Genomic DNA, 17,845 nt, shown 5'->3' on the forward strand with positions numbered 1-17,845 from the left:
GGTAGTTTGGCAGGGCCGCCGAGCAGGAAGGATTAAGCCGCCCCCGGGCCTCCCCCTTTCGTCTCCGGTGGCACAGGGTTAAGCTCCGGGTTTGTAATGACTGAGTAATGAGACCTGCTCTCTGTGGCCCCCTGGCATCCATCGATCAGGCCCCCCTTCTGCGGAGACAATACCAGAAGTGGGCCCAGCAGTTAATTATGGGAAAGGTCAAAGGTCACGCAAAACCAACACAAACCTATATACTTTTTTTTCATTCCTAACTGCACACAGCGACCATGGTTCAGCCAGGGGGTGGGAAGGTCCTTCCCGCCATCCAACCCATGATCCAAGATAACCATGAGGCTAGAGCTGTTTGCTGACCTCTCCCAGTGGCCTGCTGGGCTCAGGCCACTGGCATACTTTTGCTCACGCTGTTCCCTCTGCCCGGAGCTCCTTTCCCTTCACAGATACCTACATACTTTTGCAGACAGAGCCCCAGTATCACCTCCTCCCTGCAGCTTTTGCTGATCCCCTGGCAGACATGACCTTGCCCCACTCCCTGCGCCCCACCGCCCCCTGAAAAGACCCTGTTATTACTCTCCCTTGCTGTGTATGGGTCCTAGAGGCTATGAGTTCCACAAGCAGAAACCCTGTCCTGTTCAGTCTGAGCCTCGGAAGCGGCAGAGCGAGCTCAGCAACAGACTGCTCAGCACTGACGGCATGAGCGGTCATCTGGTTGGTGGCCTCTGCTGACTGACCCCACAGCATGGAGGCAGCGTGCGGCCTTCATGTCTGACCACCCCGAGAAGAGGCCCAACGTCTCTATTTTACAGCAGGGAAAACCAAGGCTCAGAGATGTTATCTGCCCCGCCCAACATCACATAGCTAATGCAAATGCAGCCCGGAAGTGAGCTGGGCCACCTGACTTCAAAGTGACTGCCATTTCAGTCACCAAGGGCCACCTATGGTAGGATTCTGTTTATGTGACATCTCCAAAAAAGGCAAATCTATCGGGTAAAAAGTAGCTTAGCGGTTTTCTGGGGCTGGGGGTTTGGGGGCTAGAGAGTAACGGCTTAGGGTGCAGGTTTCTTTTGTGGGGGTCATGAAAAGTTTCCAAAATTGATGAATGCACAACTCTCTAAATTACTAAAAGGCACTGAATTGTACACTTTAAATGGGTGAAGTGTATGACATGTAGATTGTCTCAGTAAAGTTGTTTAAATTTTTAAAAAGTTAATGCTGTCAGCTTTCTTGTCCACTGTGCTGGCTGGGGCTCTGGGGGCTCTGCCTGGGTGCAGGGAAATGACAAGGTGCTCACTCTGAACTGACCTCAGATGCCACCTGCCCAGCGTGAGCTCACAGTGGGCTTTGTGGCTCCCAAGCACCAGGCGGGAGCCACGAAGGATCAGTTAATGACTCCCTTTCTCCCTCAGAAACATCCTAACCCTTCTCTGGGGGCTGTTCCCAGGCTCCGGCATCAGCCCCACTGGATACCGAAGCAGCCTGGTCAGGGGAGAGCTGACCCGCTAGAATGTTTGAGATGGAAGCAAGGAGGGGCCCCAGGGGCCTATCCATCCAGAGTCAAGGCCCCCATGCCCCCTCTTCAATAACAGGCATGGTCATTCTCCCATCACCTTGGTGAAAGGCAGGGGAGAAGCCCCAGGCCCCCAAACTGCAGACTCTAAGGGGATGCTCCACAGGCCCAAGCTCTGGACTCAACAGAACAATCAGAAATTTGTAGTTGCCACCACGTGGAATGGATGAGCCAGGATCCCAGAGCTCCCCCGATGCAGCTCTGGGTTTTATAAAGGGGCAATGGAACTCAAATTGGGAACTGAGGAGCTAGTATGACCAACAGGTCAGGGGCTGACAGCAACTTGTCCCCCACCCCCAGCTCAGGCTGCTTCCCCTGACCTCAGAGTCCTGGTGCGGTTGGACTTCATCCTTTCTCCAAGTCCCCAGGAGTTTCTCGCCAACAGTATTAACAGCAGCAGCAACTGCAAGTCCCCACAGGGCGTCGTCTAGTGGCAGGGGGATTACCCCTCACTATAGGCCAGGCAGCAGGGCCTAGCTTCCCTCATCTCACAAAAAGAAACTGAGGCTCAGAGAGCTCAGGTGACTTGCCCCAGATCACCCAGCCAGCAAGTGGAACTTGGGCCACCTGGTTCCAGATTCCACCCTCCTAACCCTGACACAGCTGCCGGGAGAGTTTCCCACATCTCACGGATCCAGGGAGCCAAGGCCCGTGGTTCTCCCTGAGGACCACGTTGCCTCCCTGCTTTCTTTCCTCCTGTACCAACACCTTCCCCAGGCTGGCTGCTCACCCTTAGCCCAGACCCTGCCCTAGGCGCTGCCAGCCTGGAGGGGGAGAATGACCCCGACACAGACACGTACATCTCATGTGAGGACAGCCTCACCTACCATTGCATGGGCCAGACCTAGGTCTGCCTGTGGGGCTGCCTGTGGCAGGGACAGGTGGCTAACAGTCCAGCTGGAGCCCAACTGCCATCTCCAGAGACCGAGCCAGCCTTGGGTGCCACCGTGGCAAGAAGCACCCTGAAGGAGTTGCCCACCGCAAGGGGCCAAAGAGGCCTGGGATCTCCTGGCCCTAGCCCTGAACTTTGCAGTCAGCACACAAAGGCCCAAGAGGTCCACAGACTTCCTCAAGGTCTCACAGGGCTGGCACCCAGGTCTCCACCAAACTACATCAGTTCTCTGCGCCCAGACATAAGAGCCTGGGAGGCATAGGCAAGGCTTGGAGGCTCCTGGACAGAGCAGAGCATCTTGGAGACCTCGAGGAGAGCAGGGCGTGATCGAGCCCAGCAGCCATTGTTAACCAGGCCAAAAGCCCAGGCTGCTCGGCTGGGGTTTTTAACCGTCTCCTCCCAGGGCTGCAGCCCCGGCCCATCTGGAGGGGCCCCTCAGCGCACCCTCCGAGACCCCCTGACCTTGCCCGCACACACAAACCCTCCAGCTCGCTCTGTCTCAAGGCCTGTGGGGAAGGCCGCCATCCATTTCAGTAGCATTCAAAGGCCAGCAGCCACAGTTTATTTTCTTAGAAATAATGGTTTTTTTCTGGTTAGCATTCCTCAGATGAAAAAACAAATACAGCCACTGTAATAAGAAGCCGCCAAGAGGAGGCAGGAGGGCCCAGAGGAAGGGGCTGCAAGGGGCCTGCGGCCTGGGGAGATGGACGATATGGGGGTGGGGGTGGGGGCAGAGACCCTCCAACCCTCAGAGAAATGGGGATTTAGAGAAAAAAAGAAAGCTTAACATGCAGGCACTGCCTTCAACACACTCACATCCAGCGAGGCGGCCTGCCCTCCTCCACCCTCCGCTCCAACGTGTTCAGTGGGGCAGGTGCCTCTGCAGCCACCGGGTGGGCCAGGACCCAGGCCTCAGGAAGCCGAAGTCGCCTGCTCTATATACTGAGACCGCAAGGACCGAAACAGGCCTCTGCAGCCTTGCTACAGACGCCCCCCTGGGCCATCGGAGCTGGAGGGAACCTCCGACACCAGCTGCCGCTCTGCTTTATTAACTTAGCCTGATGCCACCTCTCCAGGGAGTCCTCCTAATGTCCTCCTTCCTCCAGCGCCGATACTGTCTTCTTCACCCCCACCGAGTCTGCTCTGCATTCCCACTGCTGCACTTTCTTTTTTTAAAAATATCTCTTTATTGATTTCAGAAAGGGAGGGAGAGGGAGAGAGAGAGAAGCATCAATGATGAGAAAGTCATTGATCGGCAGCCTCCTGCACGCCCCCGACTGGGGATCGAGCCCGCAACCTGGGCATGTGCCCTGACCGGGAATCAAACCTCGATCTCCTGGATCCTAGGTCGATGGTCAACCGCTGAGCCACGCCTGGCTACACTGCTGCACTTTCCACACCCTGTTATGATCACGTCTTTCCCACCAACTAGTGAGGTCAGGAAAACACGTCTTGGCCCCGGCACCACGCTTGGCACAGAGCAGGTGATCGGTGAATAGTCTCGACACTAAACCGAATCCGGGCCAGCGGACACATTTTACAGATAGGCATACTGAGGCTCAGGAAGGTGAACTAGCCTCCACTGCTTAAACGCCCATAGTATGAGCTACTCATTTTTTTTTCTTCTAAAAACAGATGCAGGCTCCAAGAAACCTAAACTGTGCAGAGCTGGGACTGCTGCAATCACCGCTACCTAATTGCTAGCTGACAGCAACTTGGAATTTTAAGTCACATCCAATTTCTTCCTGCCCGCTGGTCTGCAGGACTCGAGCCCTTTCATCTCCATCCAGGAGGCACATGGCAGCACCCATAATTGCACGTTTTAAGACTTGAAGGAGAATCCCCCCTCCCCAGCCTACCTCCTACGGCCTCTCCTGGCCTCCCAAAAAGCAGAATTTTATCTGGGGTCTCAACAAAGTGCACAGTAATGAGGAGACGAAAACGACTTAATAAGGTCAGACGTTACTCCCTAAGAAGGCCAATTGGTTTTAAGATTTATTTTTCTGATGTTAGACTAAGTGGATCACTGGGTTTGTTATTAGGAGTTTTGTTGAAACACTTAATAGCAAGGCCTGTAATCTACCCAACTCCAGTGACTGACAAGTAGGCCCCGGGGATATAAAATTCAGGAAGTCACTATTTATATTCATTACACACATGTTAATTTTGTGATCTCCAATGCCCATAAGGTTATCATTTTTTTTTCCTTCTCACACACACAAAAAGGGAAAATAACAATACATTTGATATACTGTGGCCAAGACAAAAATTTATTTCCCCCAAGAGTTTTAATTACAGCCTTTTGGAAAAGCCCCCAGTTGGGACTTGCAAGGGGAATACACCACTTGAGCAGATGGTCCAAAAAATTAAGTGCGCATAGAAGGGGTGCTGCGTGGAAGGGGTGCTGTGCGCGGAACGCGGCTATCCAGAGGGTCTCGGTTAGTTAAACAAGCCGTTGGAGGGCATTCGCTCCTCTTTTGGGGCCTGGTCCTGATTATCAACGAGAGCTTTTAATTAAGATTAGTAAGACTCAATTCAGGCTATAATTTGGTTCTTTCCCTGAGCCAATGTCTATGAAAACAAAGCAATTAAGGTTAAATGAGTTGAGCATTTAAAGGGGATGAAATGCCCCCTCCTCCGTCCTGGCCTGCCCCTTCTCACCCCCAGGCTGCCCCCTCAGGAGAGTGAGCACAAACAGGCCCAACTAATTCAGACCAGTAAGGGGCTGGCCCTGGCAGGTCTTTCAAGGCCCATGTTTAAGGGGTTTGGTGAGCTGGGGATGCATAGGCTTAGCTAAACGAAGGGGACAGGGGAAACAGGATATGCAAAGGCCCTGGGGTAGGAAGAAGCCAGCAAGTTTAAAGAACTAAAAAAAAAAATGATAGTGATGCTGGAGTGTGGTTAGGGAGAAGGAAAGAAATGACAGCAGCTCAAAGTGGTTAGCTGAGTGCCGGGCAAGCCCGAGGGATGCCACCCCCTAGTTACATGATGGGTGATGCGCTTTGAGACCATCGCATGCACAAGGCCCGGCTCACATGAGCTGGTGGCAGCAGGGGGGTTGGTGAACATAGGAAATGGTTTCCTTCCCTAGCCCTCTCTAGGATGCCATAGCTAAGAACTCCTCCTACTTTATTCAGATAGGCTGCTGGGGCCTGGTCCTCTGCTGGGATCCCATGGCTGACCAGGGATCGGATCTAGGTCCTGCTGCTTCTTAGCTGGGTGACCTGGCTAGAGACTGGCCTCCTTGCGTCCAATTTCCCCAAACTGGCTCTGCCACTGGTCCACACGAGATATCCTTAGACTAGTCCTTTCTTCTCTCAGGCCTCAGTTTCCTCATCTGTGAAACCTTCAGAGTTGGGAGGCTGTGGGAGGTCGTTCCTGATATCCCTAGGATTGATAACAGTCAATCACTGCCCATTGTCACCAGCTCTGGGCCCAGGCCCAAGTTGAGTCACATATGCCATTGCAGCCCATTGGGACAGGAGCTCTGAAGGAGGGATGCTCACAGGTGACAAACAGCTCACCTGTCTGGGGCAGCAGGAAAGACTTCCTGGAGGAGGTAACCATTGAGACCCAGCCATCCACCCTTTCACTTAACAGATGCCTTCCAAGCCCTGTGCCAGCCTGGTGCTAGGTTGTAGTGACTGAAGGTGAATAGGTCACAGATCCTGCCCTTGAGGGGCCTATGTTCCAGGAAGACACACAGGGAAACATAAATGTAGGGGAACACGGGCCAAAATGGAGGTGTGTATACGGGTCTGGGGAGGTGTGCATGGGTCTGGTGTGGTCATCCGTAAGACACCCTTTAATGTTCCCTCCAACTCTGCATATCCACAAGTTTACCTCGAGTTACTTCAAATTCTGTCAAGATGGGAATCATCAGGAAGACACTGATTTATCCTCAGCTTTGCTCACAGCCTCTCCCAACAGTCGGAGGCACCTCGGTCTGGACACAGCAAGCCTCCTGTTAAGCTGGCCTCACGGGCCCCAGGCTGCTCCCTGAACGCAAGTGGCTGCAAGTGTAGAGGCCCAGTCATCACTGCACGCGCACCCGCACAACATGGCCTTGAAGGTGCTCAGAACCCATCCCCGGAATGGGGGGCAGGTCTGCTAAAGGGGTGTTCACAACCAGCAGGAATTTCAAGGTGACACAGTCAAGGGTTTAAGAGGCTCAGTCAGCCCCACACAGGGCTTCCCACAGCTGGGTCCATTTCCTGTGAACTGGGGAGACCATGGGAGCCATGTGCTCCGGGGATGTTGGCTGAAAATTCATCCTCTGTGCTTATCACAATAAATAGCAAAGTCTATCAGATCTGAGGACAGGTCCTCATTTTCCCCAAAACTCCAACCTCAGCCTCTGCACAACCCCCCCCCCCCAGCTCAGGACCTGCAGACAAAGAGCCCAGGGAGAGAAAGCAGGTTTCACCTAAAGTGAAAGGGGCTGTCCGGAGGGTGCGGGGATGGGTTAGCTATGTCGGCTGGAGGAGAGGGCAGCATATTTGCCGCCCCTGCAGCAGGATTAGTGGAACAAAGGAAAGCCTTCTGTCACCTGTGATTTTTACCCTACGTTCTTGGTAGACAGTCATCTGTGAACGGCATACGTCTGTGTGTCTCTGTGGGGATATGAACAGATGCGCATGGTTTTTCTGCATTGTCAAGGAACCAGAGCGCCGCATTTCCCAGCCATTTTAGATCCTGGGAGACGCTGGAAAAAGACAAAGCCACACCCACTTTCATATTCTGAACATTATGATCATCAGCATGGCCATGGCATCATCAACATCCTCCCGGCACCACCCCGGCACCATCACGGGTGCTCGTCTCCACAGTCAGCATCGCTCTCACGACCAAGGTCAGCACCGTCCTCCTCCTCAGCATCCTCATCTTCATCCTCATCAGAGTCATCAACATCCTCATCTTCATCCTCATCAGAGTCATCAACATCCTCATCAGAGTCATCAACATCCACCTCATCTTCATCATCGTCATCATCACCATTGTCATCAACATCCTCATCTCCATCCTCATCATAGTCATCATCCTCCTCATCTTCCTCCTCCTCCTCACCATTATCACCATCCTCTTCATCTTCATCCTCATCCTCATCAGTCATCAACATCCTCCTCCTCATCCTCTTCATCCTTCTCATCTTCATCCTCTTCATCATCTTCATCCTCCTCCTCATCTTCATCCTCATCACTGCCATCGTCTTCGTCATCAACATCCTCATCTTCATCCTCATGAGTCATCCTCCTCCTCATCTTCATCCTCACCAGTCATCCTCCTCCTCCTCATCATCCTCTTCATCCTCATCAGTCATCATCCTCTTCATCTTCATCCTCCTCCTCAACATCCTCATCATAGTCATCCTCCTCCTCTTCATCCTCATCTTCATCCTTCTCCTCCTCATCATCCTCTTCATCTTCATCCTCATCGCTGTCATCAACATCCTCCTCCTCCTCATCTTCATCCTCATCACTGCCATCGTCTTCCTCCTCATCAACATCCTCATCTTCATCCTCATCACTGTCATCATCTTCTTCATCATCTTCATCCTCCTCTTCATCTTCATCCTCTTCCTCACCATCATCTTCATCCTCCTCATCTTCACCCTCTTCCTCCTCTTCATCATCTTCCTCATCACCATCAGCTTCACCCTTCTCCTCCTCTTCCTCCTCCTCCCCACTTACATCATCAATATCTGCATCCTCGCCGTCACCGTCACCATCACCATCAGTGTCATCATTACTGACGTCACCATCTGTGCCATGGGCACCGCCATCACCCCTGGGTAACAGCCGCCCATGTCTGTACAGTGTGTCCCAAGTACCAGGCTCTGCTCAAATGCGTCATACACACTAACTCACTCAATTCCCGCGCTGCCTCCAGGAAGCAGGCACTTTCATCGTCTCTGTTTTACAAACAAGTGGCCTGTCCAAGCCCCCAGGCGGGGTTTAAACCCTGGTGGCCTGGCTCCCAGGCCCCTGCCTCAATCATGATGCTCAACTGAACACGCACTGTTCCTCCGCTCTTCTCAGAACAGAGCCAGGACAGCAACAGCCACCTGCAGAAGAGCAGTGGGGGGAACGGACCTACCAGCTGGGCTCCAGTCCCCACGCGGAGGACCCCTGCCTTCTCAGGCCTCGCTTCCCCCTCTGCAAACCAAGTGAACATGTGATGAGGCCCAAGCTCCCTCAGGCCTCTGCTCCAGCTTTCAAAGCCTCCAAAAGGCTCTGTGTGGCCCTCCTGGGGGAGCCAGTGGGGGGTCTGATGGCCCTTGGATGAACACTCCAGCAGGCTCCACGGATTCTGACTGAGGACTATAGGGTCCCAGGGATGAGAAAAACCTCAGTGCAAGTGGGACAGTGTCCATTCAGGTCCCCAGAACCCAGGCCAACACTCACTCACAGAGGGTTTTGGGAGCAAGCGGCCAAAGAGCATCCTCCTCCCAGTTCCTGACAGTTATTTTCCACACTGTTAACATGGCACCTTACAGGTGCTGTTTTACCACCCATGCGATCCTCATTTGTCCAGGAAGAATTTCCGCTGATACAATTTCAGCTCCTGCAGCCCAAACCGGACCATATGCTCCTTGAGTGAGGGGCAAGGCTGCACCCTAACTACCCCCTCTGAGGTCCGCAGCACTAAGTGGTTTTCAAAGGTCTTCACCATTCATTGCATTTGAGCCTGAAACCACTGTGAGAGGTATGGGTATTTTGGGCGCATCTAACTAAAGGAGAAACTGAGGCTCAGGAGGGAAATGACTATTTAAACTTTCACATTAGAGGTGGATGGCAGCCCAGGGCCAGGCCCATCCCTGCTGCTCTCTCTCATTAGACACAGTTGAAATGATGCCATAGCAAGAATGAGCCCTCATGGTTCCAGCACCCACACTTCCCATAGGCCCTCGCACCTCTCTGGGCATCTTATAGGCGGCTCATCCAACGTGAACTCCAGTCTGTGCAAGAGAGAGCAACCCAGACTAAACATTTTCTGCACACCCGCATCAGTGCCAGGCCTGCCCCTGGAGCTAGGGACACAGGGACAAACAGAAAAGGCTCTCTGCATTTGAGGAGTTCATTGTGAGCCCAAGTTTGACTTCAGTGTGGTGGCCCCAGCACCGAGCCCATGGCAGACCCTCAAAAAATGAGCTTACAGTTCAGTGGGGGAGCAAGACATGTAATTACAATCCAGAGTCGGAAGTGCTATGATGGAGGGTAGCCCAGGGGCTTCTGGGAACAGAGTAGGTACTTATAGCAGGGGTGTGTGTGTGTGTGTGTAAGTGGAGGCATCAGTGAAGGCCTCCTGGAGGAGGCAAATTGAAAGCATGACTAGAAATTATCAAGACCAGAAAAGGTGGAAAAGGAGCTCCTGGTGAGGGAAAACCTGAGCTGGGGCTGGGAAACATGGAAGGGCCTGGCGTGTGTATGTATGGCCAGGGCATAGTATCATTCAGTGTTTGAGGAAGTGAGGGCCAGAGGCTGGAGCCAGGCCAGGGAGATGGCGGGGGGGGGGCTGTCAATTCGTGAAGCAGTCACAGCCTCCTCCTTTCTCATCTTCACGCAGGTGACGTCGGCCCATTGAGCCAGCGAGTGTAACTCCCAGCTGGGTTCATGCAGAGTGGACAGCTGAAAGGACGTCAGGGAAACAGGTAGGCGACAAAGTGTGGGCCTCCTGGGCAGGGGCCAGCAGGAGGGGACCTAAGGACCCAGGCTGGAGGAGGACAATCTAGATCAGTGGCTAAAACCAGCAGTGATGGGGGTCACCCTTGGCTTTCCCTTGTCAGAGTGCTGGGCCTGAAGTGCGGAGCAGAGGGTTAGAAAACGGTGACACAGAGCCACACATGTGCCACTTGGAACCACTGAGTAACTAACCTCCAGGTCTTGCCAACAGCCAGGCTGGCACGTGCCACCAGGCTCCTTGCTGACATCCTGCTCTATCTGCCTCGAGCCTGGCCTCCTGCCAGAGGTCTACGGGCAGGCGCCAGCTCCCCCCCTCAGGCTCCGGGGCCCCAAGCAAGGCCAGGATGTGGCCAAACCAGGCAGGATCCAGGCCGATGTCATCTGCCCGGCACTCAGCCTTAAGCAGATGCCCAACAAATGAAAAGAATAGTGTCAGTGTCCCTAGGAAGCATAGCTGCTTCTCCTGCAAAACTCCAGCGCCTGTGAAGCTGTACACAGAGGGAAGAGGACCCCATCTCATTCTCATGTGTCGCTTTCCTAACACAAATCTCACACTTGGAAAAAAGTAGGGGGCAGGGTTCAGTGAGGACAAAGTGAGGCGTTAGAGCGCCGTGGAATGGGAATTAAGAGACCCGGGTTTGAGTACTGGCCATGCCACTGAGAACATGGGACCTGCAGAAGACGCTTCTCCTCCCTGAGCCTCGATTTTCCTCATCTATAAAGTGGGGACAAATGGGGAAGATTTAGATCAAGGCTTCTCATCCAGGGGTGCACATCAGTCACATGCTGTTTCAGGTCCCCAATGCTGGCCCTGCCCCAGACCTGAGGAGTCAGAAGGACACACAGACCATCCTAGATAAGTATTCCCTCAAGTTCCATCCAGCTTGGAGCGACCTAGCTCCAAAGGCAGCTGAGGCTGCTCTTTTCTCTCTGATGTTCAGCCTGCCTGGGGGCAGTTTCTAGTGCCAGATGGTCAAACCAGTGCCCCGGGAACAGGGAGGTAAGGCTGGACGGACAGACAGCACAAATCTACCAGTCCCTGTCCTGGTTCTCATCTCTGAACCAGCCCCACAAACAGTGTGGCCAGCTACTGGCAGGTCCCTTGGAAGCTACAGGCCACATAGGGTGACTTCGGATTTGAAGTTAGGGACCTTGGGGGTACCACCCCAAGCCTTCACCCCACACACATCCAGTCAGAGACAGATGGACAAATACATTCAATGCTTCATCTCAACTTCTTAAAAAGAAAACAAAACCCCAAAAGTTTCAAACCCAGGGAGAGTTAGGCACCCAATGACTCCTAATTCCACCCCCAGGGAAGCCCCCCAGGTTCCCAGGAAGCCCAAAGCCTCCCTCCCAAGGCTGAGACAGGCCTGTGCTGAGGCACTTCGGTGGGGAAGGTAGAGGCTCAGCCCCTGCTGGCGGCTGCAGGCTCTGGCCAGGAGGGCTGGGCTGGGCTCACCTTCACACTGCCTGCCTTCCCCCTTGTAGCCTGGTTTGCAGAGGCATTTGTAGGACTTGGGCGTGTTCTGGCAGATAGCATCAATGTGGCAGTCATCCGTGCCCTCTGAGCACTCATCCACGTCGACGGCCCCTGTTAGAGGAGGGAAGCACTGGTGAGCTGTGGCCCGGGAGCAGGCAGAGATGCTGGAGCCCAGAGGGAGCTCCTTCTGCCTCCAGCCCTTTACTGATCACTGGGGTAATTAACAGTAACAGCCGTCGCATGATAATCTGGTGTGACATGTGGCCACTGGTAGCATCTTTGGAGCAGCTAATGTCTGCCAGGCCACCAAAATGCTGGTTCTCACTTATTTTCACAACAACCCATTAAGTCAATCTGTTATTCCCACTAAAAAGATGAGAAAACTAAGGCTTAGGAGCACAGCAAGGAAAAGCCCCTCTCTGGGTCTTGTTCTCTCTGCAAGCATCTTTCCAACCGCACCCCACTCTATTATAGGATTCAGAGCCAGAAGAATCCTTGAGGGAACTTAAGTCCATTCCCTTTGGGTTACACATGGGGAAACTGGGGCTAGCATGGAGCCGTGAGCAGAGCCAAGCTAGGAGCCCATGCAGGTGATCTGAACATGGGACCCACGCAGCACTTTGGCTGTGGAAACACAGGACTCTTCATGTGGCTTCCGTATCCCCAGCCTGGAGTGCCCGGCAGTGAACCGGGCCCTCAGGTGAGCTCACCGGCTCATCCATGACTTCAGTCTCCCCATCCTCTCCTCTCTGCCTCAGAAACTAGATTCAAACCTGGCTGTCATATTCCAACTTCCAAAGTCAAGTTTGATCTAGCTTTTGAGGGCTCCTCGCACTCCCCATCTCCCACCCTCAACACACACATGCTATCTGGCAAAATAATGCAAAATAGATCTGTGTATCTGTGCATCTACCCCCCCCCCCCCCCACACACCCCTCAGACAGGAAGAGGACCTTTGGGGCCCAGGATAGCAGGGCCAGAACCTCTGCTATAATGTAGGTTACGAATGAGGAAACTGAGGCCCAGAGAGGTCTGTTGGAGGTCGGTGGCTCCTCAGGGGCAGAGACTGAAGCTCAGGTCCAGAGCTCATTTACCTGCCATGCTACCTCCAGCTAGCTACGAACGACATTCAGATGGGTGAGACAGACAGACAGACAGAGGGACCCAAAAGGACAGCACAAGGAACTCTCTGCAGTCAGTCACCCAGGGCAAGCCGGGGGAAGTCCTGAGATGTCCTCCTCTCTTCATGCCTCTGGCCTCCCCTGATATTGTCTGGTCCTGCAGAATTGCCCCCTGGCTGGCACCAGGGTTCATAGGGGGGCTCTCTAAGAAAATCACTGCTGCCCCTACCAGGCTCCTCCCTTGCCCTAGTCCTAAGGCTCCAGCCTGCCCTCCCTCCAAGGAAGGAGCATCAAAAAGAAACAGAATCGCTTCCCCGCACCCTCCCCCCACACCCACGCACGCACGCACACCCATGTGAGCGTGCACACACAGCAGGTGGCATCACTTTTCAGGGTGGTTGTATCTGCTCAGGTCAACGGCCTATTCTCTACAGCTGCCCGAAGGAAGGTGGAACAGAGGCCCGGAGGCCCGACCCAGCCATCGGGCCCAGGGGCCCGCAGGAACACTGGGCCAGCAGAACACCCCCTTCTAGGGAAGTGATGACAGAGGGACCCCCGTGTAGGGGTGGCCCAGCCTCAAAGGCAGGAAGCCAGAGGCCAGAGAGGGCCACTCTGTATCCTTCCAGGGGGGAGGGCTGGGGCCACTCTGAAACGGCCCTGCAGGGAAATGGGCCACGGATCTTCCCACTTCCTAAGGGTCGGTGCACAGGGATGAGGGCAGGGAAGCCGTCTCGGCTTCTGGAGCCCCTTGCACCTCGACCCCCCCCAATCTCCCACCTAGGTAGGTGTCCTTATGAGAATGGAAATGAATGACTGTTAGCTAAAGGGCGGTGGAGCCACCTCTCTAGACACCTTTTACATACAGCTTTAGGTGGGGGCTGGGGAGAGGGTAGGTGAGTTCCAGGAGAGAGGAAGAGGAGCCAGGGGCCATTTGTTCCCACTGGTCCTCGGGCCACGCTCCCTGGCCTGGGGCTCCCCCCACAGGGCTGTCCAGCCTTCCCATCGCAGGCTTTGACTTTGGTTTGTTTCACAGGCTTCCATGGGTGGAGATGGGGGTGGAGACAGACGCAGACACAGAGGAGAGACGGGGAGGTGGGGAGAGGCGCACACAGGAACAGTCAAACGGGGTTTTAGGACCGCAAAGCCCACGAGAGACGCCCACGAGAGACACCCACGGACAAGTGGGGGTGTGGGGAGCAGGACAGAGCTCCCCAGGGTGGGGGGGGGGGGAGTCTCGTGAAAACCGCTCAGCTCCAGCTGCGGAAGAGTTGAAATGGCATGGCATCCTCACTCAGGGCGTGACTCCCGCGACTCCCATGGCCGAACACAGACCTCAGGGAGCCCAGCGTGGCAGCCGGGGGGGCGGGCGGGTACCCCAAGAAAGCTGAAGAGAGCCCCAGGGGCAGGCAGGACCCTCCCCTGAGAGAAGAGAAAGAGAGAAGCTCCCCCACACCAGGGAGAGAAAGGGAAGAAGCTCGTGGGAGGGGAGCCCCTGACTTCAGCTTTGTGGGAAAGCCCCTTCCAGACAACCAGGGGAGCAGGAGGGGAAGGGGCAGGAGCGCCAGGGTCCCTGTGAAATCCTGGGGAGCCCCCGCCTCGCCTCCGCTGCCTGCCCCGACCCAGGCTGGGTGCCCGTAACGGTAACCGCCTGCCAGGGGGCTCCTGCTTCCTTCCCTCTACTGCATGTCCCATGTCTGGTATCCTCTCCCTCTGGTTTCCACCCACCTCCTTCCCTCGGTGTCTGTCTGTCCTGCCCCTCCTGACTGTCAGTCCATCTGCTCATCGATTTCCAGCGTCTCCCTCCCTCTCGGCACCTCCGGCCCTCTCTCATCTCTCTGGCATCTGCCTCCACCTCTCCTTCCTCTGCCGTCCCGTCCCTCGGTCCGTCCTGCCCCCCACTCTCCCTCTTCTGATCTTTTTCCTCCCTCCCTGGCTTCTCCCTCCCCGCGGTCCTGGGCCTTCGGGGATCTTCTCTGCCCTTCCACGCCCGTCTTTCTCTGGGTTCCTCCTGCGTCCTTTTGTGTGATCCCTCGGTGTCTCCTCCTGTCCGTCTGTCCCTCCGCCTACCACCCCTCCTCTCTCTCCCCGCCCGTCCTTTTACCCTTGTCACCCCCCCCCAGGCTCCTCTCTCCCGTCCGGCGCCGGGGTCCCCGCTTTCTTTCTCGCTCCCGCCCTCGCGCGCCCCCTCCCCCGGGGCCCCAGCCCCCCCGCCCCCCGCGGGCCCGCCCGGCTGCGGGAGCCTCGGGCCGCCCTGGCTGCGGGGAGGGGGCGCCCCGCGCGGGTCCCAGAAGTTACTTTGCAAAGAAGAGTGAGGGCGGGGCTCGGCACCGCGTGGGCTGCGGCCCCCCCCCGACTGCGCGGGGCGGGGGAACCGCGCGGGACCCCGCCGCCCCCCACCCCCCACCCGGGTGCGGGCTTACCTGGGAGCCCGCTGCCCCCCGCCAGCCTCCCGCGCGCGCCCAGGGCGAGCAGCACGCACAAGTGCCAGCGCACGGCCGCCGCGCCCATGCTCGCTGCGGGCCGGGCCGGGCCGCGCCGGGCGTGCGGGCGAGCTGGGCGCGGGGACTCCCCCGACCGGGCGCTCGGCTGGCGCTGCCCGCCGCTGGCTGCTCCCCGCCGCTCGGGCTCGCGGCCGCCGGGCCGGCGCGGCTGACGAGCTGACAGCGCGCGCTCATTGGCCCGCGCCGTGGGGGGCGGGGCGCCGCGAGCGGCCGGCCAATGGGCTCGGGCGGCCGGGCGGCGGGGGGAGGGGCGGGCGCGGGGTCGGGACCACCCGGCCCCTCCCGGCGGGCGGCAGGTGGGGGGTAGGGGCCCCGGGCGGCTCGCGGGGTGCGTGGTCGCGGCCGGGCTGCGGCTTCCACGGAAACTGTTCCCTCCCCCCTGCCCGCTTCTCCCCCCAAACCCGGGTCAGAGAGGGTGGCCGCCCCCCCGGAGGGGGCAGCACCCCCACCCCCGGCACCCACACCCTCGGGGTGACGAGGGGGCCTGCCGGCCGGTCCTGGGGGCCGAGGACGGCCGGGCGGCACCCGCTGGCGGGGAGAGACGCCGACGGCTACACAGAGCCCCGCGCTCACCCGTCAGTCCACGGGACACCCACTGCGCCCCGCGCGGCGAGGGGCCGGCGGGCCCTTACCAAACACCCCGAAGGGCAGCGGCCCGCGGCACGCCCGTCGCGGGAAGGGGCCGGGGAGGCCCCGCGTGGTCAGCTCCCCGCGGCGAGCCCCGGCCTCGCCGCCAGCGGCGGGCGGACCCCCGGGCGCGGCGTGATGCCCGGGAGCGCGAGGCCCCGGCCGGCGGGCGGGCGGCCTGGGGTCCACACCTGACGCCCGCTGGCCTTCGGTGCCGGAGCCGAGGACCCCCCCAGGCGGCTGGAAGTAAATGGCCCCTCTCAGGCCGGGCCTGGCCGCTGCGAGGGAAGAAAGTTCAGCAAACCCGAGGCCCATCTCCTTGACAACCACCAATAAGGGCGCCTTTTTCCTCCGCGCCCGCCGCTCAAAGCGCCACTTTCCTTTTTGTCCGCTCCGCCCGCGTCCCGGCCCGGCTCCCGCTGCAGGGCAGCGTCCTTCCCCGCCCCCAACGCCCGACACGCGCGGGCCTGGGCGCTCCCACTCACACCCACCCAGGCACGCGGGCCTGGGCTCGCACACTCACACTCACGCTCACACACCCAGACACGCGGGCCTGGGCTCTCACACTCACATTCACACTCACACACCCAGACACGCGGGCCTGGGCTCTCACACTCTCACACTCACGCTCACACACCCAGACACGCGGGCCTGGGCTCTCACACTCACACTCACACCCACCCAGGCACGCGGGCCTGGGCGCTCCCACTCACACTCACACCCACCCAGGCACGCGGACCTGGGCTCTCACACTCACATTCACACTCACACACCCAGACACGCGGACCTGGGCTCTCACACTCACACTCACACACCCAGACACGCGGACCTGGGCTCTCACACTCACACTCACACTTACACACCCAGACACGCGGACCTGGGCTCTCACACTCACACTCACACTCACACACCCAGACACGCGGACCTGGGCTCTCACACTCACACTCACACTCACACACCCAGACACGTGGACCTGGGCTCTCACACTCTCACACTCACACTCACACTCACACACCCAGACACGCGGACCTGGGCTCTCACACTCACACACTCACACTCACACTCACCCAGACACGCAGACCTGGGCTCTCACACACTCACACACACCCAGACACGCAGACCTGAGCTCTCACACACACACTCACACACACACAGACACGCAGACCTGGGCTCTCACACTCTCACACACTCACACACACACTCAGACACGCAGACCTGGGCTCTCACACTCTCACACACTCACACACACACTCAGACACGCAGACCTGGGCTCTCACACACTCACACACACACCCAGACACACGGACCTGGGCTCTCACACACTCACACACACACACACTCTCACACACACCCACTCAAACCTGTGCTCTCACACACACACACACACACACCCAGCCACGCAGACCTGTGCTCTCACACTCACACACACACACCCTCAGACACCCGCAGACCTGTGCTCTCACACACTCACATGCACACACACTCACACACACACCCTCAGACACGCAGACCTGTGCTCTCACACACTCACATGCACACACACTCACACACACACCCTCAGACACGCAGACCTATGCTCTCACACACACACATCACGCACTTCATAGAGCCTCAAGCGTGCAACCTCTCACGGGGGCACACACACACACACACATCCCCTTAGACATGCAGACCTATGCTCACACACACTCACACGCATTCATGTGCTTCATAGAGCCTCAAGCATGCAACCTCTCACAGGCCCCCCCCACACACACCCTCGAATACACACACATTCCCCCCCACACACCCCTACAAAACCGTCTATAGACGAGCTCCACAGCCCAGGAAAGTTAAATCTGTGTCCAGCCACCTCTGCTCCCCAATCTGACTTCACATCACAAATAGTCTCTGGCACTGGCCTGGTGGCTAAAGCAAGGGGTCCCCCCACATAGGGGGGCAATCAGAAAGGGCCACCAGTTCCGCT

The 17,845-nt window shown here is 57.2% G+C and overlaps 1 protein-coding gene across 7 annotated transcripts in view; it reads right to left on the bottom strand.

The window, feature by feature from the left end:
- Positions 1-15,358, bottom strand: part of SCUBE1 (signal peptide, CUB domain and EGF like domain containing 1) — a 99,056-nt gene extending 83,698 nt beyond the window's left edge. For 6 of the 7 annotated variants that reach the window (XM_081130215.1, XM_081130211.1, XM_081130212.1 and 3 more), the window contains exons 1-2: positions 15,172-15,354; positions 11,610-11,741 (exon numbers count right to left, since the gene is read on the bottom strand). In XM_081130215.1, coding sequence (XP_080986341.1) covers positions 11,610-11,741; positions 15,172-15,259 — 220 coding nt within the window. In that variant the 5' untranslated portion in view covers positions 15,260-15,354. Of the gene's footprint in view, positions 1-11,609; positions 11,742-15,171 lie in introns of all 7 variants that reach the window. The other variant, XM_081130216.1, reaches the window with a different exon arrangement.
- Between the last annotated feature and the right edge of the window lie 2,487 nt (positions 15,359-17,845).

This window comes from Miniopterus schreibersii (genome assembly GCF_964146895.1).
Source record: "Miniopterus schreibersii genome assembly, chromosome: 2".
Classification (NCBI taxonomy): domain Eukaryota; kingdom Metazoa; phylum Chordata; class Mammalia; order Chiroptera; family Miniopteridae; genus Miniopterus; species Miniopterus schreibersii.